Here is a 25,537-nt window from a genome sequence, read left to right as displayed (position 1 = left end):
GTGTATACCTGACCCACAGGTATAAACCTTAGGCGTGTCAAGTACAGAAAGCTGTGCCCAGCCTAGAAGAGCCAAGCCAAGATTCTAATGGGGCTCATGTCTCAGCCAGGGAAGACCCCATGTCACAGCAAAGCCCACTTCTTCGGGACCCCATCTCTCTCCCCAACTCAACCAGAGATTCTCTCCCCACCATCCTTCCCTCCCCAGTTCTGGCCTACCTGAGAGGGACATGTCACTGGCCTTCTCTCTCTTGCAACGAATGGTTCGTCTTTCTGTCCTGCTGGCTTCATCTAGAAAAGGAGGTGATCTTTAGAACAGAGAACTCTTGCATAAGTGGCCACATTCTGGGGTACCATGGACAGAGGCTTTTTTGCCCAGCACTTCTCCAGGTGTGACCCTGGGCCAGCAAGGAGCCTTAGCATCATCTGGGGACACGTTAGAAATGCAAATCTCCAGCCCCATCCCAGACCTACTCAAGTCAGAAACTTTGGCGTGGAGTCCAGAGCTGTGCATTTTAACAAGCCCTCTAGGAGATCCCAGTGCACCCTCCAGATGAGGCCCCCCGGCAGGAGGATTCAGTGATTCCAAGCCCACCCCTCCTGATGTTCCAGAAGGAGACATGGAATGCTAGAGGCAGTGAGCTGGGACAGGGACACCACCCCTGATGAAACTTCCCTCAGAGAGGACAGCAGGGATGGGAAGGAAGGGCAAACACCTGGCTTTTGTGTCAGGCAGGCACCTCTCCCCAGGGCTCCCCTTCCCTTCATGTGCACGAAACCCCGTCCAGTAGGGAAGGAAAGCCTCTACTAGCTGAAGACTGCTTTCGTGGCTGGGAGTGAGGCCAGTTATGGGTTCTGCCTCAAGTCCCATGTCCTTAACCGGGACCCAGAGGAACAGACATGAGGCACAGCACGGCCCCCATTCCCAAACAACTTGAATGTCTTGGGGTTCAGGAATGAGTGATGGTGGGGTCAGTGTTGATCTGGGCAACTGCTTAAATGATTACCGATGCCTAGGGAACACAGACAGAAAGTGCATGGTGTGCCAGCCAGGGGTACAACAGGTGAGACACTCAGGTAAAAGCACTGAGGGGCAAACGGGAAAATGAAGGCCCCTAAAGAGTTCAGTGGGGAGAGGGCTTGTTTTTTTTGAGAGAGAGACAGGGAGAGAGGGAGGGAGGGAGGGGCAGAGAGAAAGAGAGAGAGAGAGAATCTCCAGCAGACCCTGCTGAGCGCAGAGTCAACACGGGGCTCCATCTCACAACCCTGAGTTCTTGACCTGAGCCAAAGTCCAGTCAGACACTTAACTGACTGAGCCACCCAGGTGCCCCATGGGCTTTTTTTTTAAGTTCCTTTTGTTATTTTTATTTTTATTAAAGATTTATTTGAGAGAGAGAGAGCGTGCACTAGCAGGGGGAGGATGAGAGGGAGAGAGAATCTTCAAGCAGATTCCCCCATTGAGCGTGAAGCCCAACACAGGGCTTGATCCCAGGACCCTGAAATCATGACCTGAGTTGAAATCAAGACTCAGTCACTCAACTGAGTCACCCAGGCACCCCTAAAGTCCTTCTGTTATCTTTAAATGGTCATTACATATACGTGAACACTTGAAGGATGAGGTGGCTTTGAGAGAAGACAGATTTCCTTTTGCACCTGCTATTCTGCCATTTGGGAAACTCATGTTTGCTATCAGCCCTACGGCCCACAGGTACTGGGCTCTCGTGGCAGCTTTGTCCCTCACCTCCCTTCCAATGACTTGACAAAGGACACAAAAGGCAGGAGGCTACTAGATGGAGTGCCCTGTCTGGCTCAGTCATGGGCTCTGCCATCCTCCATGAAGATTTTAGATTCTTCAGCAATATCTTATCTTGGCATCTGTGCCCCATAAACAAGAAGCAAGGAGAGACCTTTACCCTTCTTGGGATTAGCTCTCACCCAAATGGACAAGGTCAGATAGGAGAGTGTAATTAACGTAACCTTTTGGAAAAGGAGTGGCAACCCTTTAGCTCAAAGGCTGGAGGAGCGGGCGCCTGGGTGGCTCAGTTGGTTGAGCGACTGCCTTCGGCTCAGGTCATGATCCTGAAGTCCCAGGATCGAGTCCCGCATCGGGCTCCCTGCTCAGCAGGGAGTCTGCTTCTCCCTCTGACCCTCCTCCCTTTCATGCTCTCTGTCTCTCATTCTCTCTGTCTCAAATAAATAAATAAAATCTTTAAAAAAAAAAAAAAAAAAAAAAGGCTGGAGGAGGAATGGGAATTCCCGCCTTCTTTCAGTTTTATTCTGAAAGTGGACACTCCTAGAAACGGGAGGTCCCACCCAGAATGTTCAAGGCTGCTCTCTGCAAAGGAATGTTCAGTGGTGGCCTGCCTTCTTCTCCCCTCCAGTCTTTCAAGGAATTAATCAATAATAGAGTCTGGAAAGAAACTTTAAGAGAGTCATATCGTACTAATTCTGGTGGAATGGACATAGCAGAGCCCATTTTTTTAAGGACCTTAAAGAAGGGGAATTCATAGGCTTGAATCAACACTTTCCTTTAAGAGCCTTTCCCCGAATGTCTCTTGATTAGTCTCCTACATTCTTCCCGCTCCTCTAATGCCCTTTACACCACTCGGACCCCCTACCCTCTTGGTGCTCAGAGAGCATGGAGAATGACGTGGCCCATCCAAACGTCCCCTCCCACTCCTCTGTGCCGCGCACAAGTGCACGTAGGCTCTGGGGACGGCGGGGGCTGCTCTTCGTGCTCTCACTCCCCTTCTCAGTCCCGGAATCACCCACATCTCCCCTCCACAGCCTCCCTGCCACACTGGAATTAACTGGAATGTGGGAGGGATGACCTTGGACATTCTCTCCCAGGAGAATTCCCACCCGACTGAGCAATTCCTGAGGGTTTTCACCCGGCCCCACGGCTCCAACACCTCACGCGGAGCTTGGCATACGGTGCCGGGGGTGGGGGGGGCAGGTTCTGTGATTGCTGGAAGGATCTGGGAATCGAGTTCCCCAAGGGTGGGTCTCTTCAGAACTCGTGTTGCATAAGAATTATCAGAAATTATTGAGGAGGCAGCTGCGGCGGTACGAAGGGCCAAGGGGATGAATGATGTCTCCCACCCCAAATCCTCCAGCTTTGTGCCAGGAGCTCAGCTTCAGTCTGGGGGAGTGTCGTGCTGGGGTGGTTCCGGGGTGTTTCAGAAGCAGGGCTGCTCTCCCCCTCTCCTGCAGGCATGTGCAACCTTCCTTTGCCGGCCCTCAGAGCTTACAGGGGCCCTGGGGCTGGGCTGGGGAGAGAAGCAGCGGACCTTGAGCCCCTGTGGTCACAGCGATTGTGTTGGCCCCTCTGTGCTCCCCACGGAGGAGGGTGGTCCTCGTTCAGGGCCCTCTGTGTCTGTGAATGTGGACTTGAATGGACATACCTCGCTTTCATCTCTGTGGTCTCAGCTAAGTCCAACACAGCAGAGACTCAAGGAGGTAGAGGCAGAGACACTCCTGCCCTCCTCGTGTCCCTAGGAAGACACAGGAGTGAACCCAAGGGGGAACCACTCATGTATTTTGCCGCAGCCCTCCGAGGCTGCCTGAGGGTCATCACACCCCTTTGGCAAGTGGAGAAAATGGAGGCCCAGAAAGACCACACAGCTCACCCCAAGAAACAACCCCAAACACGGCTGGAACCAGAACTCAGGCTTTCTGGCTCTTTATCCAGTACCCTTCGCCCTCACCCTTTCTTATGGTCCATGCCTGCAGGAGTGGCCCATGCGTTCTAGCAGCTGTGCCCACTCTGGGAGCCATGGACATTCTACATTTCACCCCTGAGGAAGCCAGGGGACAGACACACCTAGGGAAGCCCCTCTGTCCCCACTGGCCTGGTGGCAGGGACCTCGAGAACTCTCCCTGGGAAATGACTGGTGCTTGGTTGGACCATTCTGGAGACTGTGGGGGTAACTGCCCACCCAGGAAAGTTGCCCCCTCCTCCTCTGAGCCCTTGTGACACCTACTCTATGTCCTAGTCCTCTGGCCTTGAGTGTGAAACTTTCTGTTTCCATCCGTGGGCCTGCTCAGGCTCATCCTCGTCGCCACCCTCAAGTGGGTTAGAGGGCACCGGGGTGCCATGTGCCTGCGTGAATGTGAAGGCCAGTGCTCGGGCTCATTCACGGCAGTTCATTATCACTGCTGCTTGGCCACCAATGATGATCAACAACAAGATGAAGGGGTAGAGGGGGAGAAGGAGGTAGAGAGAGGTGGGGGGAGAGAAGGGGAGAGAGAGAGAGGAGGGAGAAGAGCCTTTTCCCTGGATCTGCTCTTTCTGGCATTAGAGGGTCTTCATTCATTCTCAGGGCCTCCTGATCCCCACGTTTCCTCTCAGCAGACCACCCTCATACTAACTCTTGTTAATGCATTAGCCCCTTCTTTTCTCCAATCCCTTTGCTCCCAAAAGTCCTCTTGCCTGGGAATGCCCATGCTGACCTCGTCCAATACATCCTACAAAGCCAATTGGAATCCCATCCCCATGGGGCTCTCCTGATCTCTCGCCCATATCATTTTTGGGTGCACAGTCTTGCACATCCCTGCTGGCTGAGTTCAAGTTTACTCTTGTTCTTCTGGGTTGCCTGATCCTTCCAGCCACACCCTGGGTTCAGCGAGGGTGGAGGTCATTTGGCATGTCTTCTGTTATCTTCCTCGGACCCAGCATTGGGCAGGGCATGTTGTAGGTGCCCTTCTGTTGCTTGGGAGAAAGATGACATAGAAGGAGGAGGAAAGAGGTTTGGCTGAGCTGGAATCAGCCCTTCTCCCCCGGAGAGAGGGTGGAGGGAGGGGCAGCCCCTCAGGAAGGGTCACATTCCTTTTCTCTGCCCGTCCAAGCAGCAGAGTGGGTTTCTGGAGAAATATCCTACCAACGGGTCAGACCCACTAAAGGGTCCTTGTTCAAAGAAATCAAAAAACAAATCACTGTCTTCTCCAAGGGCTGGTGTGAACCCACTGCCGTGGGCCATCCAGGGACCCTGCCTGCTCTCCTTGGGGCTGGCTAATGTGTGCTGAATGCAGTGGCTGAAGGGTCTCAGCACAGCACGTCTCCTGAGGAGATGGGAGAAATTTCTCGAACCAAGGAGGAAGAAAACCAAATTTCCATCACTGGAATTCTAAAAATAGGGCAACTTGGATGGGGAAAAAAATGGCAAAATCAGGTCTCTGTCCGGTGCCCTGGAAATGTTCACAGTTTTGATGTTCTATCCTATCCACAGACTGACCCCAGCTGGCTCTGGGGGCCCCCCGTAGTCTGGGGAAAGCCTGTCATAGGTACAGTAAGAAGAGCCCACATGTGGTGAGGACTCACCGAGGGCCAGGAGTAAGCCACACACATGACATGTGTTGGGTCAGGGGTTATGATCAGGAATTTGCAGAAGGGATGCTGAGACCCTACATTCACACAGCTAATGAGGAGTGGAATTAGGACTTCAACCCAGGTCTTCATCATTCAAAGTCCGTGCTCATCACGGGCACCACCCTGGGCCTTTGAGCCACATGATGGTAGAACTGCTATGTGAACCTGACCCCCAGTGCCCCACTCCAAGTGATGTCACCTGCATAGACTTGGAGGAGACACCCTGCCTCTGGGAAGAATAGGACTGTGGTGGCCCAGACCTGGGATAAGGTGAACTCCCCAGGAGGTCAGAGCTGGGCTGTCACTGGGTATGGGAAGGGTCCCTGGTGGCCCAGAATTGTCATCCGGGGGCCCTGCAGGCATCCTGCAGCCCCTCCATCAGACCAGTGGGCACAGTGGGTGTGGCGGTGGAGGTCCTTCCTCTCTTCCTGTGTGCCAACCCCCCAGCAGGCACAGTGGGCCCCTGGGGCCCCAAGCCACTCACCATGGTGTTCCAGAGATTCAAGGCGAGTGTGCTGGGATCCTGGAGTGGTTGCTCCCCCTGAAAGAGAACCAGATAAGAACCCCTGTGCACCCCTAAGGATGAGGTGACCTGATGCGCACCGTGAAGCTCTCCCTGGCAGAGACGGGGTGGCCCTGACCTGTCCAGACTCTCTCTCAGTCCCATCCCCACCAATAATGGTGGGTACTTACAGGACCCTATCTGGGGCCAGGGCTCAAAGGTGGGGGCCTGAAGGGGGAAGTCAAATGTCTGGCTGCTCTTTGTTATCTTGAGGCTGTACATACTGAGCTAAACAGAAGGAGCAGGTGACGGGGAAGTGGATCAGGTGTGGTCTGAGTGGGGGTGGGGAGGATGGGGACTAATTTTCCTCCTCTTCCTTTTAAACCACTATCCGAATATCACTGAGGTCCTAGAGGGGACACCATGACTCCAACAGGCAGGCTCCAGGAGCCTGGAGGGAGGGAGCATCCCAGATGCACAGTGCTAAAGCCTCAGCGAGAACTTATGGAGCATGCGTGAACCCACCATAGTGCTCATGGTCTGGGCAGCCCCAGTGAGTCAAGAGGCATTCGTCCAGTGACCTGGGGGGTGGGTGGGGGCAACTCCAAGTACCCTCCCTCCCAGGAATGGATGTAGAGCGTGCGGATGGGGGTCATGTGGGCTGCCCTGGAGATTCTATCCTGAATAGTCACAAGAGCTAGGAGAGACTGAGGCCTCCTAAGCACCAGTATTGCTTATTTACTCAACGCAATCCTGACAATCAGCCTAGAGGGAGAGAAAGTAACAGCCCTGACTTCACAGATGAGGAACCAAGGCACAGAGAGTGCAAATAACTTGCCCAAAGTCACACAGCTGGCCCGTTCCAGAGCCAGGACCTGCCTGGATCGAGTCCATGCTCTACCTTTGGGCAGCTCTGCTTCTGAGAACCTACCTCATGGGGCTCCCCAAGCCCGTGGGGGAAACTATCAAGAAAGTATAAGAGAATACCACAGCCCTTCTCCCCCAACACTGTATACACTAGGCTTGGGGAAGCCCAGCCAGGCTGGGGCTTCTGTGGAGGTGAGGGTGGGAGGGGGGAGGTTTGGTTCAGGCTCCTCACGGCAGCCCTCACTCACCGAAGGTGGGGTCTCGTAGAAGGCAGGCTGGAAAACCACCGCAAAGGACTCCTGTTCGTTGTACTTGCTGGAGGCCAGGAGACTGTCCCAGCTCTCCTGAAGAAGGGAGCAGAGAGGTGGGCACCCAGAGCACGAGCAAGACCCAGCCTGCCCCATCCCCCAACCAGGGAGCTCTGAGTGGCCCCAAGGTCAGGATCACCCATCTGCACTGTTCAGAGTTAAATGTTATTCGGAAGTTCCCCCTTATCTAGCACATCAGGGCCCTTTGATGAACTAAATCAGGTTTTCATTTTCCTCTGAAGCCCCAGCATCAGGCGATACATGAGATGGACCTGAAATATATTCTCTGGAAGCTCAAGAAGTACACGCCAGCCCGGCACCTGCTAGAGCCCCGTGCTCTCCTCAAGGGCTGGGTTCTGTAAAGGGAGGAGCTGTTAGCCACTCCGAAAAGGTCATGTCCAAAGTGAGAAGAGCCATATACAGCTTCATGTGGGACTTGCTTCTTAAATAAAAACCATCACGGTAACACAGGTCAGGAGGAACTTGTGCTTTGAACTGTTTGCTGACAGGGATGATGGTGTCCACTGAGCCATCCACCCTCCCTTGGATCCCTTCTCTAAACCAGAATGGCTCATCTTCTGGAATCCTGACTTGCCCTGGGGCTGTGGTCTAGGAAGGAAGCCCAGCCTGGGCAAAACCAGCTCACCAGCCACAGATGCATGGTGCAGGTGGTGATGGCAACCAAAAGCATTTCAGAATGAACCTGCGAAGTTCTTCTTGATCTTTGACTTTAGGTACCACGACCGCCCTCCCCCCGCAACCAGTGTTTAGTCCCCACTTCACAAAAGGAATACCAGCGCATCGCTGGGAAGAGAATGCAGAGGGGCTCTCTTTGGTTCCTGACTCTCATCCTGAGTTCAGTGGAAGAAGTCCGACATTAAAGAGCTTGCTCCCTCCCTCCTTGTTCCTACCATCCCTGCTCTCCTCCAGAACCACCTGCCCCTGGGGGCCAACAGCCAGCCTCCCAGAGTGGCCTCACCTGATAGGACCACTGTGTCACCACCTTGGAAAGCTTCGAGGTCTCCCCTGAGTCCCTGCAGGGCTCTGCCGTGGGGCTGCCGGTTAAAACAAGCCAGAAATGAGAGTGTGGGTGCCATGTTGGCCATTCAGGCTGCCCATGGGGGAAGTAGGGTGCTGGGGGGGACCCTGGGAGTTGCTTAAGGAGTGTGGAAGGAGAAGTTGGAAGTCTTAGAGGTTCTGGAGAAGGAAGGAGGCACACATTGGGGAGAATAAAGGGTAGGGTCTCCCTCCCAGGACTGAAGAATGTGGAGTGCCCCACACTGTGCTTGACACACGGCGGTCAATGAACAGTTTCATTTCACTTTCCCTTTTTACCTGAGCTGAGTCCCTTGGTCCCAGGGAGAGACCATCAGAGTCTCAGAGAGATCCACCAGGTTCACAAATGCTTTGGGGACCTAGGTGGGGACAAGGGAAAAGATGAGCATTTGCGAGGTCACCACGGCTGCCCAGGGGCTTCTCTGGAACCCTGGGTTTGAGCCTTTTGGCATCTGGTTGAACATGGCGGGCCTCTCCTTGGTTAAAAACCTCCTTTGGGAGGTGTTTGGTTGGGGTCTGTCCAAAGCGGCCAGCACAGCCAGCCCTGCCATTCACCATCTGTCACGGGGACAGGGCATCTCCCCACCCCAGTGTCAACAGGGGGATCAAGTCCTCAGGGGCAGTGGGCCTTTCGGAAAAGCTGCCTCCCTGGGGAGCAAAGGGTGGGGGTGAGAGCTCCCCTGGGTTCTCAGAACTGCAGTGCTCATAAAGGTCACTTTAGAAAGGGAAGGCCCTGGGGTTGTCCCTGCCCCAGACTTAGAGGCTTCAGGGAAGAGGAGGGTCACTGAGACCCTAGGGAGGAACAGTGCTCTATCCCTTCTTCCTCCCCAGAAGCCTCACTCAGAAATGTCCTTCTCCCTTGCGTCTAGGTTTCCCTCCTGAGTCCATTGTCCTCATCTCAGTGGAGGGCCACTTGAGAATAAACTGGCATCTGCCCCATCAACCCTTGGAAGGGCAGCTTCCGTCTCGCTGCCCAAGATGTAAGCAGGGAAGGGCAGCTCAGGGCCTGTGGTCCCCGGGCACTGGGGAGTTGCAAGTCTCACCTCCTGGTGCAGGTAGTCCAGAGCCCCAGCTAGCACGTCCAGGCCTCCCGCCGCGTGCCTCTGCTGGGAGAGGAGAAACGTGCTGAGCGCAGGTGGGGATGGGCGCTTGGGTCTAAGGATGCGCAGGTTCCTGCCGGCCTGTCCCTTTCTCTCTCCAGCCCCTATCTGAGTCCTTAAGTCCAGGAGTAATTGGGTTTCCCTCCCCTTTGGACCTGATTTTCTTCAGAGCAAAGTGATTCCATTAGCCTTTGGGACTAAGTCTGGTCCCAGATTTTTGTCCATTATCTGACTTCCCCAACCCATCACTCACCAGGAAAAACCAGACTCTCCCAAATGGGAAGTTCCATGGCAGGGAAGGGCAAACCAAGGTCAGGGCCATTCTAAAGCTCACAAGGAGGGAGGGGACACCAGACTACTCCCAAAGGCTGATGGAATCAATTTTATCTGAAGAAAATCAGGCCCGAAGAAGGAAGACAATTAAGCCCTGGATTTAAGGACCCAGATAGGTCTCAAAACTTCTACATGGCACTCTTTTATCAGACCTCCCCCTGTCACATGGGCCCAGGGGAAAGGGCTCAGGGAAAGAATCTGAGCCAGCTCCTGTTACTGAGGATTTCAAGACACCTCCTACCCACCCAATTCTTTGTTGGTCATGAAAATAAATAAACAAAGGAGAGGACCTCAAAAATCACCCTGGTTTACCTTTTCAGGGTAAAAAAAAAGAAACTAATAAATTTTACAACAAGCAAACTCTTAAGCAGCCTGCAAACCCGCTGTCCCCTGAGGCGACTTGGCTCAGACAGGATGACATGGGAGGCTGAGTTCCCTTTCTGTCTCCTGGGGGGACACAGGCAGGGACTCTGGAGACAGCTGTCCATAACTGGAGCTGGAAGAGCCCTGAAGGGCAGCTCCTACTCCCGCCTCCCCGCTTTGAGCAAAGGTGTCCTCTCAAGGCCGGTTCAGCCTGCTCTGTTGCCATAGCCAGAAATAGTCTTTTGTCTGTTTCCTGCAGTCTAAGTGAGTCTCTCCCTGAGCATGACATTCAGCATCACACTTTCCCTTCTGAGGCGTCTTGGGAACTCTGCCTAGAAAGGTCCTTGCTGCCCATCTTTACCACATTCAGGGCATCCATCTTCCCTAGGGACCCCGGGGGATCCCTGTGTGGTTTGACCCTGATGGCAAGCCCTGCTGTAGAAACTCCTTAGTCGGGGTGGTGGCAAAACAATAGTTTATCTTTGACTTTGATGTTTTAGTTTAAAGGCAAAAGCATTTGTGTATTGTTTGTCCAACTGAAAATAAAATTGAATAGTGCGTAATGGATATGTACACACAGAAATGCGCTGTGTAGGCAAGAATGCTTAAAGGCATACATACATGAAAGAACACAAGAATCCACATAGGAATGCTTGAATGGAAGTAATGTGTATTTATCTTTAAGGAATCATGAATGAGTGTAAGCATCAATGAATGCATCCAAACATTTTTAAAAAATCAAACAAATGCTGGCATAAACAAACTCATTACACATACAATAGCACATGCCTGCAGGTAAGAAGAGAGGATGGATCTGTGCATGACTGGGTAACTTATGGCTGGCTGGCTGGCTGGCTGGATGGATGGATGGATGGCTGGCTGGCTGGCTGGATGAGTGGATATGCAGGGGAATGCAGCAATGCCTAGATGCTCGTTTGAGCACTTCAATGCATGAATGCATAAATTCATGAATAAACGTTGGTGTGTATAATGACCAGAGCAGAGAATAAACAGGGCATGGAAATTTCACTTGGTGCTGGAGAAAACGGGGAGTAAAGTAGAAAAATTAGGCTTCAAGATCTATGTGCTACAAACCCAGGAGATCTGCAGGAATACTGTTCCACAAAAGCTGGTCAGGGAAGGTGGGCCTCCATCAGCATTCTCCCAGGGCCCAACATCAGTAATGGAAGGGGAGGGTTGATGGTGGGCTAGGAGTCAGTGGGAGCGTAGGGCATTTGAAGGAAGGCAAGAGCATGTGTTGTGGGAGAGGGGCCACAGGAAAGAGGACAGCACCTCAAGAAACCCCATCCATGCCTGTGTCATGGTCTGGTGGCAGCCCTGGGAGGTGGCTGAGCGAAGAGTGGGCAGGTAATTGGTCTGCCACCAGGGGCTTACGTGCCTAAGGTTCAGCTCCTGAAGAAGAGTCTGTGAGCCATTTAGGTCACCATAGCCTGGGTATGTAAACCACTCCTTAGACTTTCAATTGATCTTAACTGGGACTAATCTCCAATAAAGACTTAAATCATAGATAGTCACCTACATTAATAGAAAGCACAGCCACACGTTTCATGTCACGTTCCCAGGAATGCCAAAGAGCCCGGAAGTTACAGTTTACCTACATAAACACTAGCTTCCCCTTACCACGAGAAGCCATGGGCCAACAGGTGATAAGAGCACACATATCCTGCTTTATTTCCCAAATTCAGCACTTAAATACAATCAGAGCCACAAGAGACAAATGATTTTTAACTAGGAAGCTGATTTTCCTTAGTCACAGAATAAACATTGACTCAGCCTCTCTACACCTCAATTTCCTTTTCCTGATATGAAGGATGGTACATTAAAAACATTCCTTCTGTATATGGCTCCTCGAGCCCTTAGATATTGACACCCATTAATTATCTGTTTGCCCAACTTCTGAAACAGCTACCACCAGGCCCAGCCTGACAGGTGTAGACCAGGTGGGCTTAGGGTCGTTCCCACTGCCCTCATCCCCACACCAACAACCCTCTGCCTCCCAGCCTGCGGTTTACCTGTTGGGTGGAGGGACAGAGGTGATCCCGGCTTGAGTTACGGAAAAACACACTGATGAGCTTCCAGTCATTTTGAAAATCAAGTTGCTGGGGAAAAAAAAAAGGGCAAGAGCATAAAAAGAGAGAGTGGTGAGACCTGGCATCAAAAGAACTGTTTTCAAGTTGTTCAATCTTATGACCCACACCCATAAAATCGTATTTATGATTTTTTTTTCAAAAGAAGTACATGATAGGAATCTAATGCTGTATAACTGCCCTAGAAGACAATTTGGCAAAATGTATCAAAAGCTATTTTTTAAGGGCATACCCCTTGATCTAATAATTCCATTTCCCAACATGTATTTTTTTTTTTAAAGATTTTATTTATTTATTTGAGAATGAGAGAGAGCACATGAGAGGGGGGAGGGTCAGAGGGAGAAGCAGACTCCCTGCCGAGCAGGGAGCCCGATGCGGGACTCGATCCAGGGACTCCAGGATCATGACCTGAGCCGAAGGCAGTCGCTTAACCAACTGAGCCACCCAGGCACCCCTCCCAACATGTATTTTAAGGAAACAAGGATACATGAGAGATTTAGTTGCAATGATGAAGACTTGTTTATAAATGTGAAAAATTGGAAACAACATAAATGTCTAAAATAGGGGAGTGCTGTGTAGATTGTGGGACACTCGGAAGATGTAGCCGTTAAAAGGATGTTGGAAAATGTAATTATTGTCATGGGAAATAGTACACGGAGAAAAGCAGGTTATAAAAAGTATCTACATCTAGTAACATGCCTGTTTAATAAAACACATACAGATATCTGTGCTTAGAAAAAACATGGAAGGGAATAGATACCAAGTTGTTAACAGTAATGATCTCTGGGTATCAGGTTGAAGGATGATTTTAATATTCCTTTTGTTTACCTGTGTTTTCTGATTTTTCTCTAATGAACATGTACGAATTGCAGAACAAAAAATAAACCTTCATTTTGTTTTTTAAGAGGCAACACGATACACTCGAGGAACCCTGGACTGTGGCTCAGCACTTTAGATGTTAGCTCTAACTAGCTGTGTGGACTTGGGCAGGTCCCAGACTTCTGGGGACTTCAGTCTCTTCATCTGTAAAATTACGGGATTGGGTTCAGGATCTCCTAGCCATTCTCCAGAAGGTTATGACTATTCCAGAAATTCTGGAATTCTCCCAATACTGCACCTGTCACGGTTTCTGTAGAACCTGGAGTGAGCTGGCTTTAATCCCCGAATTCTCTAATGAATGCACAGCTGGCTGAGACAGCATCGTCCCCTGGTTCCAGGGGTCTAGACTCAGGGCCTGGGGACAGCCAGCTGGGAAGCAAGATTTGCCTCGATTTGGTACTTGTCTATAAGGAGGGCACAAAAGATCAGAGGATGCTTATTGCAAACTCATATGAATTACCCAGTAAAGAGTATCTGAACTGGTAGGAGAACAGGTACCAAGACCTCAGCCTGTATGTTATATCACTTCCACCTAAGAACCAAAACGAATATGGTAATAACAGCAATCATCACCCCAATGACATTTACAACTACAGGCTTTCAATGAGCAATGCTTCTGTGCCAGGCACATCTGACACCCCCATTGAATCCTCCCTAAGCCTGTGTTGCAGGCTCTTTTATTACGCCCATTTCATAAATGGGGGAACTGAGGCTTGGAGCGGTTAAGTGCCTTACCCAACAGCTCACAGCTAATAGGCCGAGAATTCAGGATTCGTACTCAAACCGTCTCCCCCTGGAACCCAAGCTCTCAACTCTCTCCCTAAGTGTGAAGTCATTTTTATCTGCTGACATTGGGCAGCACTACGCTGTGACCGTAAGGAGTGGCCCTATGTTTTAATGGACTCCAAAGACTCGCCACGGGAAGGGCATCTTTGGAGGGTCTTGGCCGCGATGCTTGCTGGGTTCAGGGCACAGTGGCAACAGGGGCCATGCACCCCCCCGCCCCGGTGCGTTTGGCCTGATCGCCTCGAGCAGACATGGGGAGCCCCAACCTCGGTGAGACGGGTCCTCACCTGGTCCTCCTTCATGCTCCTCACCAGTTCTTCTGCCTGCGCCTGCCAGTCTCTGCACAGAGGGAGGGGGCAGAGAGAAAAACCAGTTGGCTTGACCTTTGCTGAGGGCCAGGAGCTTGCCCCTGGCCCCAGCACAGGTGCCAGTCTCAGAGCCTGAGGCCACGCTGCTCCGCCCCTGGCTTCTGCAGGGCAGACACGGACCTGATTCTCAAAACGAGGCCCATCAGGCAGACTGAAATCCATGCAGGAGACGCATTTTGACTTTGATCTAATACAGACCTTTCTTTCGAAGCCTCTTTGACTTTGCCCACACCCCACCCCGCACCCCGCCCAGGTGCCCAAGACGGGCAGGAGGACGCGGCCCCAGAGAAAGCCAGAAATGGGACTTACTCAACACCAGGGTGGGGTACCACTCTCTTCCCAGGAACACACAGGGGCCTCAGAACAGAGGGGTTGAAATATCTGATGACGTCTGAAAGGACTAAAGAGAGAGCTGCTTTGAGGCTGTGGTCCTGCCAGCTGGAGGGGATCCATGAAGGCTGACGCCCGTGGGCTGAGCCGCAAGGGTGGCCGCGCCCTTCACACCCTTCACAACCACCATCGACTATGAGGTCAGCCTGAGTGGGCCGCTGGAAGTGAATGCAGCTAAAAGCCAGCATCTGTCAAGTGCTAGGCCAAGCCAGTGCTGAGTACCCTACATGCGTGAAGGGGAAACTGAGTCTGGGAGAAGTGGAGCAAGCTACTCAAGGTCTCACGGTAAACTGAAGCTGCTGGGATTTGAACCAGGGCTTTTAAACATCAAACTTTTCACTGTCGTGTGCCATCGACTCATTAGGGAAAGTGTGCTGGGACAGGGACCTGGGGAGGCTGCCTCCCAGCCCCCCTTCCTCCTCTTGAGAGTGACAGCAGGGCGGGAAATCTCCAGGGAACATACGTCCCAGAGCTGACAGCCAGAGGACCGCTAAAAATAGTGCTGTCAGGAGCAGTTAAGTTGTGTCTTGCTCCCGAGAGAGGAGAGGGCAGAGCCTGGAGAGTGTCAGTGAGGGAGATGCCTCCCCCCAGCCGGGTCCCCCTCTCCCGTTGTCCCCATGCAGAAGCGCCTGGGGCTTTGTGGGAGCACCCGGCTGGCACTGGGTGGCAGGAAGTCAGGAGACCAGCCTCTTGGCTTTGTCCGCCTGGGTGGCCACCTAGGTCACATGTGACTCGGGCTCGGTCCTCAACCCCAACTAATGAGCTTCCTTTTCTGAGTCCTGACAACTTGAAGGAGGAGCCCCTTCCCACATGTGGGGAGAAAACAGGAAGCTCAGAGGCCAGCTGCAGACGACAGGGACAGTGTATGCACCTGCGTGTGAGTGTGCGTGCGAGTGGGTGGCTGGGGATGGAAGACACTTTCCCTCCTTCACCGCAGGAGAGTCTGTGAGAGCAAATGACAAAACATGATACCTGGTGCTAGGTCTTTGAAAGAGCTTTCCAAAGCAGAAGTACTTGCACTGTATTACTCCTTTGTGATCAGACGTGACCGTGGAGCTTTTCACGTAAATCTTCCTGTCATTTTGTTTTAGGCCTGCTGTGGACCTCATCTGTCCTTGGTGCCTCTCTCTTGGTTTCCAGTGGGGTCAGAACAAAAAGCACAGGCTGCGGGCACCTGCGTTCAAAGGGACTCTGCCACATACTGATCGTGTGACTTTGGGAAAGTCTGGGTACCTCCCCAAGACTCAGTTTTCCCATCTGCAAAATGGCCATGGTGGGCGAGGGCATGACTAGATTTGAAGAGCTCGGAGGTTTTGGGATTGAAGGACAGGTGGGCTAAGCCAGATGAAGTTGGGGCCAAGCCCAATATACCACTGCACTGGCCTGGATGTCCCTGGAGCTCCTTCTGCTCGGCAGACCCGTTTCCCCTCTGCTGGCTCGGCCACCCACCTGAGCTCCCGGGTCTGCACTCCTCCCCACTTTCCCTATGCAGTAGGTAGGCTGGATGTACCAGCAGCTACAGGTGAGTTCTGCCTTTGGGGACAGTCAGGTGCAAAATCTGCTCTCACTGCCCTGCCTTCTGCGGCAGCACTGGCCAGTGGGACTCCTGGTCACTCTGTCGAACAAAGGGCAGTTGGGACTTGTTACTACGTGGGTAAGGGACCAAACAGTAGTGACAAGTTGAGAAATCAGGCAAAGCAGCAGCTGTATTTATGCTTCAGAGGCTAAACTATATCCCATCTTCCCAAACCCCCCAAATCCACCACTACATTTTTTTCCCTACCATTTAAAGGTCAATAGGGCCAAACTGAGGCAGAGCTGTGACAGTCACTGAGTCAGTGGGAGCCTCCTCTTTTGGAACGCTTTGACCTTCTGCAAGGGGATCCTCCAGCCATTTGGGCCCCCAGTATCCCCTCACCTGTCAATCGGACCCTGGAGGGCTGGACACCAGGCCCCAACCTTCCCTGCTGGATGATGAGGGCTGAAAGGACGGGCCGTATCTTAGTCATCCCTGTCCTCTGCCGAGAACCTAATAATCCCCAGGCCCTTGGAGGAATTCGCTGGCTGGATTGACAGGGCACTACCTTCCTTCCTTGTCATTGTACCCACTGGGGTGTCAGCTCCAGAGGTTTTCTGCTCTAATTAGGAAGTGAAAGGTGGTTTCCTTGTTCTTGACTTGTGAGCAGTAAGCATAGGCAACTAACATCCCGTGAGGCTAATTAAGCTGGCATGAGGGACTCGGGGGCTTCCGAATGACTTAATACAGTTGTAAGGGACCTCAGAGAGTAAATGAAAACAGCCAGGCCACAGATTGCATATTCATAAGCACGCGCAGATGTAAAAAGGCCAACATGTTAACAATGACCATCTCTGGGTAGTGGGATTGCAGTTAATTTTTATTTTCTTCTTTTCATTGTCCTGAACCCAACTGACATATTTATTTTGCAAGTAAGGGAGTTACTGCAAAATGAAATGGGCTGAAAATGAGACCTGGATCTTCTTGGTGTGGGGAGAAGGGAGTGAGAATGGTGGACCCTTTCCCTCGAGGAAGTGCTAGCAGTCCAGCCCTGCGGTCCTGGGGGAGAAGGAGCTTCAGGACTCTGCTGCCCCTCATGTCTCTGCCGGTTCCCTTAACCTAATGCCTCCTGGCTTCTCTTTGCTCAGAGACCCTCAGACACAGTTCTCCCCCCCCCCCCCCCCACCTTTTAGGGCATGTGACTTGCCATACCCTGGCTCCTTATCTGTGCTCTCAGAATGCCTCCTTACTCTCCTCAGGCTCCATGAGGAAGTGGCCACTAGGGTACCCTCTCGTCACTAACCGAAATGTTGCTGTGTTGGGAGGGATAGGGACAGTCTGGAATCTGGCCGTGAAGACATAGGACTCACCTGTCACCACTTCTATGCACGTCTGCTGTGGCCCTCGGTCAGTCCTGCAGGTAGAAGCAAACACGCAAGCATCAGACTGCATTTGTCAACATTTTCCCTCAACTGCTGTGGTCTCGTTCATAACAAGCTGCAGCTCAGCGTTGCTCTGGTCCTGGATTTATCCTGTCCACCAAAATGGGGTGAACAGCTTTGTTGGACCCTCCTCTAGTCTGGTCCAAAGCTGGAAAGGGACGCAGCCCCCAGAGTAGAAGGAGTCCAACCGTGCCTGCTTCCCCACAGAGCAGAGCAAGGAGACGGTGGGAAGCAAGAACGAAGTACTCAGCCCTTCCCACGTTTCTTCCCTAGTCACCCAGAGGACCCAGGGGGCTTTGTGGGCACAGGAGTGTTGGACTGGGAGGCAGGAGGTTTTGTTCTTGTCCTTGTTCAGCCACCTACTCCCAAGGGCACCTGGAGCAAACCATTTCCACCCCCCAACCCTTGGGTTTCCCCATCAATGAAGCCAAGAGCTGAGACCTATGCAAGGCTCCTCTCAGCTTGAGGGCTCTGTGGTTCCAGGGTAGTTACCATTTTTGCTTCTCCAGGTCGACGGTCCCTGAGTCTGGAGGCTGGAAAAGATAGGAGGCATGAACAACCCAGCCAAGGAAGGTGGCAGAGCCTGTCCTTGGGAGACTCCAGCTGCCAGTCAGACACCCCCTCCCACCAGCAAAAGGGAGCCCACGGGTCCAGAGAAAGGCGAGTCTGCTCATGAATGTCAAGTTTCCTTGGCAGCTTGTGGGTCAGAACTCAGAGCACCCCAAGGTGTGAATGTTTTCTTCAGAACCGGAGACAGGGACAGGAGAGCATAGATTTAAATGCGTCTATGCAGACTTTTAACCTCTCCTTAGACACACAAGGGATTGTTTTATTGTGTGACTGTTCTAATCTGAAATTTTGTTTATTGCTGGTCTCCCCAGACTCAAAAGTGTAAGTGCCACAAGGGCAGGAGTTTGTGCCCGTTTTGTTCTGGACTGTATTCCTTCTACCTAGGATGGCGCCTGACACATCCTAAGTATTCGATCAGTATTTGTTGGCTAAATACTTTTTGAATGGACAAAGTAAGTTTCTGATTTTCCTCTTGGTAAAATGCTGGACAACACAGGACACGGTCTGCCAAAGAGGCTCCCTGGCTGGAGGACCGAGGCGGGACCCTGGGAGGCACCGGGGAGTTGTGTCCTCTGCAGGGTCCCAGGGAACTTAGGAATTGTGCCCAGTGTATATAGAAAGTACTCGGTATGTATTAGCTATTGTCAGTAGTAGTATTTTCACAGGTCCTGACACAAATTTTCTCTCTCAGAATTCCTCAAAGACAGTGTCTCCAGGTGTGGTGGTGACAGGTGACAGTTGTACCCACACTGCCTACACCCAGTCTGCTGCTACTTCTCTTTAAAGAGCCTGTCTGTCCTTAACCACCCAGCTCAAATGACAACCAGTCTATAAAACTGGGTCACCCCTCTGGAGCCTTCTTGGGAGGGCAGGCTGACCGCAACCTCCCTCTGAGTGGGATGGAGACTTTTACTCCTCAGTAAGGAGTTTGAAAGGCAAAATTTCCCAGGGAAAGGCAGCAAGTTAAACAAAAATCCCACGACAGTGCTAGTCAGGAATCAGAAACCAGGATGGCAGGCAGGTGAAGTCTGGAGGGAAGGCGGCTCCTGGGCTGAGGCAAAGTGGACGGCCTGTGCCCAACCAAAGGGGATCTGAATGATAGCAGAGCTCTTGCCTAGAACAAGCTTGTTGGGGCTGGTGAGGGGAAGGAAAGGGAGAGAACAAGAGGAACAAGGTGGGGGTGGGGCCGGCGAAGAGCTCAGTGAGGAGTTCCAGAAAGGGAAGGCTGGGACAAACCCAGCAAACTCCTATGTCTCCATCTTGCCTGCGGCAGCCATATTCTTCCTTGGCTGAATGCATGATGGCGCTAGAGATGCAAACCTAATTAAGACACAAACCCTGTCTTCAAGGAAGTTGAGACAGTGGATTGTAACTTCCCTGGCATGGAAAATGTCTAGAACTCTTAGGTAGGCAAACAAAGCAAAGTAAAAAACAAATCACAGATAGTATGTTGCAGTATAACCCTATTTTGGTTACTCTCTCTCTCTCTCTCTCTCACTGTATGTAGTGTGTGTGTGTGTGTGTGTGTGTATTGGGGCAGAATAGGTGATCAAATGAAACCCTCAATTTTTTATTCTATGTACATGTGTTTTATTTGATTTTTTTCTTATAGCGAACATGCATCATGTATGTTAGCTTGCAAATCATTTTTACAAACATTTGCAAATCTGATCTTTAACGTTCGGTGAGGAAAAGCTTGTCCAGAGCAATTCAATAAACACGGGCTATAGGCACAGGTAAGATTGTGCCTTGGTGACAGAAAGCTCCAGGAACTCGAAAGAAAAAAAAAGTACCAGCATTATGAACTCTTTTCTTTCTTTCTTTTTTTTTTTAAAGATTTTATTTATTTATTCATGAGAGACAGAGACAGAGAGAGAGAGGCAGAGGGAGAAGCAGGCTCCCAAGGAGCAGGGAGCCCGATGCGGGACTCGATCCCAGGACCCTGGGATCATGACCTGAGCCGAAGGCAGACGCTTAACGACTGAGCCACCCAGGCGTCCCTAAACTCTTTTCTTTCTAAATTCACTGCTTTCTGGGATTTTTCCCGGACCTGATAAACCAGGCTAAATTCACCACCACAGGCTCTGGGCACCCAGGAAGGCAGCCTCCTTGGAATTGCACTCTCAGGTTTTACCCTGGAGGCTGGGGTGCCCGTCGTGTGAGGGTAACGATCAGGGATGGGGTGCCAGGCCAGCTCACAGGAGGAGAAAAGGGGAGCTGAGTGACAGGCAGGAGCTCTGGGGTCTGCATAATTCATAAGCGAGAGAACTCCTGAGGAGCTGCCACCAAAGAAGGGACATCACGAGTCACCAACGCTAGATGGCTGGAACTTTAGAAGCCTGCCGCGGTGCGCTCCCTCCAGTGAACTTCCCGACCCAGATGGGAGAGTGTTCCAGTCCTCCAGCTGGGGTCACCCACGTCCCGGGGCAGGGAGGGGGATACGACACAGGTGCTCTCCGCGACATGAAGCCTCTTTTCTCCTTTACCTCCCCTTCCACATCTCTCCCGCTAGACCTCCCCCTTCAGCCCCATCAACACACTGTTACAGTCACACCCAGCACCGAGAAGGAGGTCGAGGGCAGGAGGCCCTGCTGCCAGGTTCCCCTGGCCCTGGTCTGTTTGCTAATGTCAAGGCTGGTTCTTTCTGGAGGGCTGGCACAGTGCCTGGGGAGGGGGCCGGGGCTGGCAGTGAGGTAGCCGAAGGGGCCGGCGGGGGTCCGGGGGAAGGGGCGGAGGTTGCAGGGAGGACAGCCTGCAGCAGGGACAGGGGAGGGCCACTGGGAAGGAGCCTCAGTAGGTGGAGGAGGGAGGAAGACACTGAAGGGGATGGTGGTGGTGGATGTCTCAGTTCCAGTGCAGGGGTGCAGCCGCGGGGCTCTGAGGCAGAGCGGAGAACGCTGGCCTGATGGGGATTCTGTTCGGCGGGGGCTGCTGGCCCTGGGGCGGCGGGGCTGGGGACCCTCCCTGTGACCAGGCCGGGTGGGGCTGCGGGAAGCCAGCACTGACTACGGAATCATGTTGACGTTCTGCGCTGCTCTCCAACCCCCTTCTCTCCAGACCCTCTCTTTCTGCTTTTCCCTCTCTCCTCATTCTTTCCACCTCTCTCCTTGCTTTCTTTCTCCTTTACCCGACCATATAAAATAGGCCACTTAAAATCTATTAGCAAAGCTGGGTAGATTTTTTAAAAATTTACCAAGCAGGTAAGGACATTTTTTTCTTTATCTCATAAACAAAGCTTAAGAAATGATTTCTAAAATTCTGTGTGATCTTTGACTTAATTTATCAATTGGTTTAATTTATTAATGAGAACCTTTGAAAGTTTCCACATATTAATGTAAAAGGAGGCATTCATTTGATATTAAGAAAGAAAAACAAAAAGGACACAGACCCTCTAGGTTTTACAATGTCCCCAAGTCAGAGAATGTTCTTCTCTCCCAAAACAAAACATCCTGCCTGGCTACCAGGAGTTCAGCCTGAGGCTTCCAGTCCCAAACCCTGACTCTCACCTCTGTCTCCTTGAAATACTCACAGTTTCCACATTGCCCATGGCTGCCACAAATTTAATATCAGAAGGTCTCACAGAGTGGACTGCAAAGACAAGAACCCATTTAAGAAGGTCAGATCTACCTTCCCCAAGGTCTTAGCCAAAGAGGCCAAATGGGAGGGGCAGACCCACATCCGCCAGCCTGAGGTGGAATGCTGAAGACCAGGACGTCACTGGGACCCATAGGAACCCCGCTGGAAAGAGGCTCACTCTTCTCTGCAAGCCACAGGTGTCCCATGGAAAGTCGCTCATGGCCCTCCTTTGCCCTCCTGCCCGGCCTTCCCTCTATCCCTTGGCTCTACATTTCTGGGCTCCCATTAATACGTAAAGGGTATCAAGTTAAAACACAAACCACCTGGGTACAAAAGGGATAATGTTAGCTTGAGTGTCAGAGAACATTGCTCAAAGTCTGTGAACACACATAAATGTCAGACGCAAGCTATATGCAAATGGTACACCAGGAAGCCTCCGTGACCCACCTGGGCCACCAGCATTTTTAGGATTAAGTCTCCCTAGAAACCAGTGACCTCCTGATCATGTTACAGGGCCATTAAAAGTAAACCTCCTAAAGAAACCGTTTCCTAAGAGGTATATTGATTTCTTTTTCTAGCTACACTCCTTATATAATGGAAGAGTAAGAATAGCATGCTTAACTGGAAACTCTAGTAAGTTAGGGCAGTGCAAACATAAGCAAAGCCATTAAACACAGTCTGTAATGCAGCCATTTAATAGGATAAAGCCAGAGAAGCCAGCCAGCTCCAGAGCAACACTCATACCATCCAGGTGTTAGACAAATCTAGCCCATTATAGGAGAAAAATGTCTATGGGAGCTATTACCGCTTACATCCAGCTCCTGTGGCACCCTCTGCACCCCCAGAGGTGAGCTCCCGGGGGTCACCCTCACCTGTGTGGCCATGTTGGTTTGATCTCTGGTGGCCCTCTACAGAAACGGCTGAGGGGAGAGGAGGAGGCGTGAAGGATGGGGGCTGGAAAAGAAGCCTGAATGGCCAAAAGACGCAAGAGGAGTAGGGTCGGAGCCTCTGTTGGCCACTCCAGGGAGAAACTGCCAGGCTTCCAAGCTCATGGCTCGGGGCCACATACCTGACTTAGGAGGCACGCTGGATCCTGACTTCTCTGAGTTGCATGGGAATGGAAAATTCTTCAGTGTCTGCAACTGAAACCAAACATCAGAAACGTCAACTGCCTTATAAAGAAGTATGGCAGGTCCTGAAACCTCGGTGTACTTTGACCACGTACTTGTCTCCTCTAGGCTCAAAATCTAGAGGCAACTATGATTATCCGTAGTCATGTTCATCTAACTCCATACCCTGTTCACCTAGTAAAAGGGGACGTGTATCTACTGACAATGATCTTAGCAAGTGGCAGGTAAGGATGCCTCAGAACAGTTGGGGGGAGGTGGGGGGCAGGGAGGAAAGAAAAAAAAAAAAGAATAAAAATCAATTCTTGGGATGATGAGAAAGATCTGGAGACAGAGAGTGGTGATGGTTGCCCAGCAATGTGATTGTCTTAATGCCATTGAATTGTACACTCAGAAATGGTAAAAATGGTAAATTTTATGTTATGTGTATTTGACCACAATAAAAAAAAATAATTAAGAGACCCAGTATATATAGACTAAAAAGTTAAAAAATCCATTCTTTGCTATCATGTTTTTTATATTATCTACTTTCCCTCTTTTAATTTGATTATCTACACAAAAGCAGATATAGGAGGCATTATGTTTATTTGCTGCTGGAAATGGTAAACTGGAAAATGGGAACTCTCAAGTACACCCCCCCACCCCCCAAGACTGGTGTGTCCTAAGCCAGAGGACTCCTCGCTGCTGAGAGCAGAGGAGGGACTGGGTGACCAGTACTCAGGTTCTCAAGATCATCCGGGCCTCCCCAGATCCCCATGCAAGCCCAGAGCATCCTCTGCTTCTGTGAATCACATGGAAGGCTTGGGGAAGGGAGATCAGGTTTTCTCCCCAGAAGCAAGAGAAGAAAGGGAACTATTCCAACAGGGGAAAACATGCAGTGAATAAGGTGCTTGACCACATCTCAGCTGTTACAAGACACAGGTTAATTTCTCTTGAATTACTAACTTCGGTAAGAGATAAAGAATTTATGCTCAACTCTTATCTTGTGGATGTTCTGGGAAGACCTCACCCAGATGCCTTCAGATAATTCACAGCATCTGCTTCAAAGTCCACAGAGATAACAAGCCCATTTATAACTCTTTCTGGACATTTCTAGGAACCACCAGCTTAGTGTGCAGGGGTAATGAGCCCCAAATTCCAGGAGATAGAGTTGCACTATCTCTGTTGTGCCAGGCCTCCTGACTGTTCCCCCCAGGCTTCAGGGAGGGGCTTGCCAATTTGCATCAAGAATTGGATTTACCTGCTAGAAAGGAACCCCACTCCCCCCCACTTCTCCCACCAGGACAAAGGCCCTCACCTCGGGCGATCGTTGCTCTTCCGTATTCTCTCCAGGCGAGGTGTGGGCCTGGGTGGGTCCTAAAAGAAAGCAAATATAGCTCAGATTATTTAGCTGGAAATAACACCCACCCAGATTTGTAGCTTTCCTGCCCTTCCTCCCAGCCCTATCTAAGTGCCCAGCTCAGTAATGTCCCTTGTGTTAGGAAAGTCCAGATTCATTCCTCCAACGATCACCTCCATTGTCTGGGACACATGCTTCCTTTAATGCAGCCTATGAAGGGAGAATCGCCAGGTTGAAAAGCAAAAGTGTGATCTGGGAGGGGTCAATACTAACCCTGTATCGCATTATTATCTAGCATGTTACCACAGATACCTTCACTTGTTCCTTAGCAAAGGGCAGAATTCTTGAGGAAGGTAACGTTGGACGAATACCTGCTGTTGTTTGGGGATCCGGGACAAAGCAGGGAAAGCAAAAGACCTTCTGGAATTGTCTGAAGGGTTATGTGAATTTAAGAGCTAATTGTGGGATTCCCAACAGCTGTGACTGTACATCATGGGCTGGACAGGAGCTGTCCCGAGGGGTCTTGCTGAGTGTGAGATGGAAGGGAAGAAAAGGCAGGTAGAGAAACTGCAAAGACACTATCCTCATCCCAATTTACTTTGGACCAGTATTTTAAAAATATTTGCATTTTCTTTACCTTTTAAAAATACAATTTACATATGACAAAAGATTCATCTTAAGTGTCTAAGCCAATAAGTTTTCCCATAAAACATCTTAAATACACAAAAAACAGTGTAGTACAATTAACAGCACTCTATGTAAAGGAACAAAAATTCACCCACAGTTCCACTACCCCAATAACCAAAAGTGATTTGTTCTCCCTCTTGGGTCTATCATCAGGCTCTGGAGCAGGCACACTGTCCATTTAATCAATGTGGATGCAATCTTGTGTCCTGCAAGTTCCCCTTAATATTGCATCGTGAATATTTTTCATGTCGCTATGTCATGTTGATGTTCACTCTAACAGCTTCATGATACGTTTATGATACTGATATGTAATTGGACATCCCAGTTCCTGGTGACCTTGGACTTCTCCCTGCCCAGTTCTCTGGCCAGGGTGCACGCTCTTTGTCAAAGTCTGGTGAGAACTCCCCAACGGCATTAGACAGTGCTGGGGGTGGGGCTGACTTGGGGGAGAGGGCTTGATTCCTTTTCTACCTCCACCTTCTTTTTGACCTGAAAAGAATTTATCTGGAGTTTCACAAGCAGCAGGAGTGTATTTCATTGCCTGCCCGCCGTAAGATCAGGCACTGGTTTCCATGTTAGAGCTCGTGGCCGCAATGATGGCTATAACTTGCCCCCAGATCTCAGTGGCAAGTTTTAAATTCCCAGAAGAAAGCTTTCTGGGTAGAAAGAGCCACATGATGGGGACCCACAGAGTTGTGGATAAGCACAGAGTGTGGAGCAGGTTTGTAACGGGAGGGAAGGGGAGTGGAGGGCAGGTAGAGGAGGGTAGAGGAGGGCAGCTGGGCTGTGGAGCTGCAAATGCCAGGCTCCTCCTCTGTGAGCAACAGGGACTCACGCTGATGTTTAAAAAGAT

At 51.0% G+C, this 25,537-nt stretch overlaps 1 protein-coding gene across 1 annotated transcript in view; it reads right to left on the bottom strand.

Moving 5' to 3' along the window:
• The window catches only part of PLB1 (phospholipase B1), a 99,801-nt gene extending 75,506 nt beyond the window's left edge, over nt 1-24,295 (bottom strand). The window contains exons 1-15 of the mRNA XM_035000531.1: nt 24,271-24,295; nt 23,956-24,014; nt 22,601-22,673; nt 21,485-21,543; nt 17,878-17,918; nt 17,314-17,357; nt 14,347-14,437; nt 13,957-14,008; nt 11,930-12,016; nt 9,144-9,206; nt 8,380-8,459; nt 8,024-8,099; nt 6,985-7,080; nt 5,852-5,908; nt 219-290 (exon numbers count right to left, since the gene is read on the bottom strand). Of these exons, the coding sequence (XP_034856422.1) occupies nt 219-290; nt 5,852-5,908; nt 6,985-7,080; nt 8,024-8,099; nt 8,380-8,459; nt 9,144-9,206; nt 11,930-12,016; nt 13,957-14,008; nt 14,347-14,437; nt 17,314-17,357; nt 17,878-17,918; nt 21,485-21,543; nt 22,601-22,673; nt 23,956-24,014; nt 24,271-24,295 (975 nt within the window). The remainder of the gene's footprint in view (nt 1-218; nt 291-5,851; nt 5,909-6,984; nt 7,081-8,023; nt 8,100-8,379; nt 8,460-9,143; nt 9,207-11,929; nt 12,017-13,956; nt 14,009-14,346; nt 14,438-17,313; nt 17,358-17,877; nt 17,919-21,484; nt 21,544-22,600; nt 22,674-23,955; nt 24,015-24,270) is intronic.
• Between the last annotated feature and the right edge of the window lie 1,242 nt (nt 24,296-25,537).

Source organism: Mirounga leonina, unplaced genomic scaffold (assembly GCF_011800145.1).
Source record: "Mirounga leonina isolate KUSES-001 unplaced genomic scaffold, KU_Mleo_1.0 Mir_125, whole genome shotgun sequence".
NCBI classification, from domain to species: Eukaryota; Metazoa; Chordata; class Mammalia; order Carnivora; family Phocidae; genus Mirounga; species Mirounga leonina.
The sequence above is the reverse complement of the archived record's forward strand: the minus strand, read 5'-3'. Positions and strand labels throughout refer to the sequence as shown.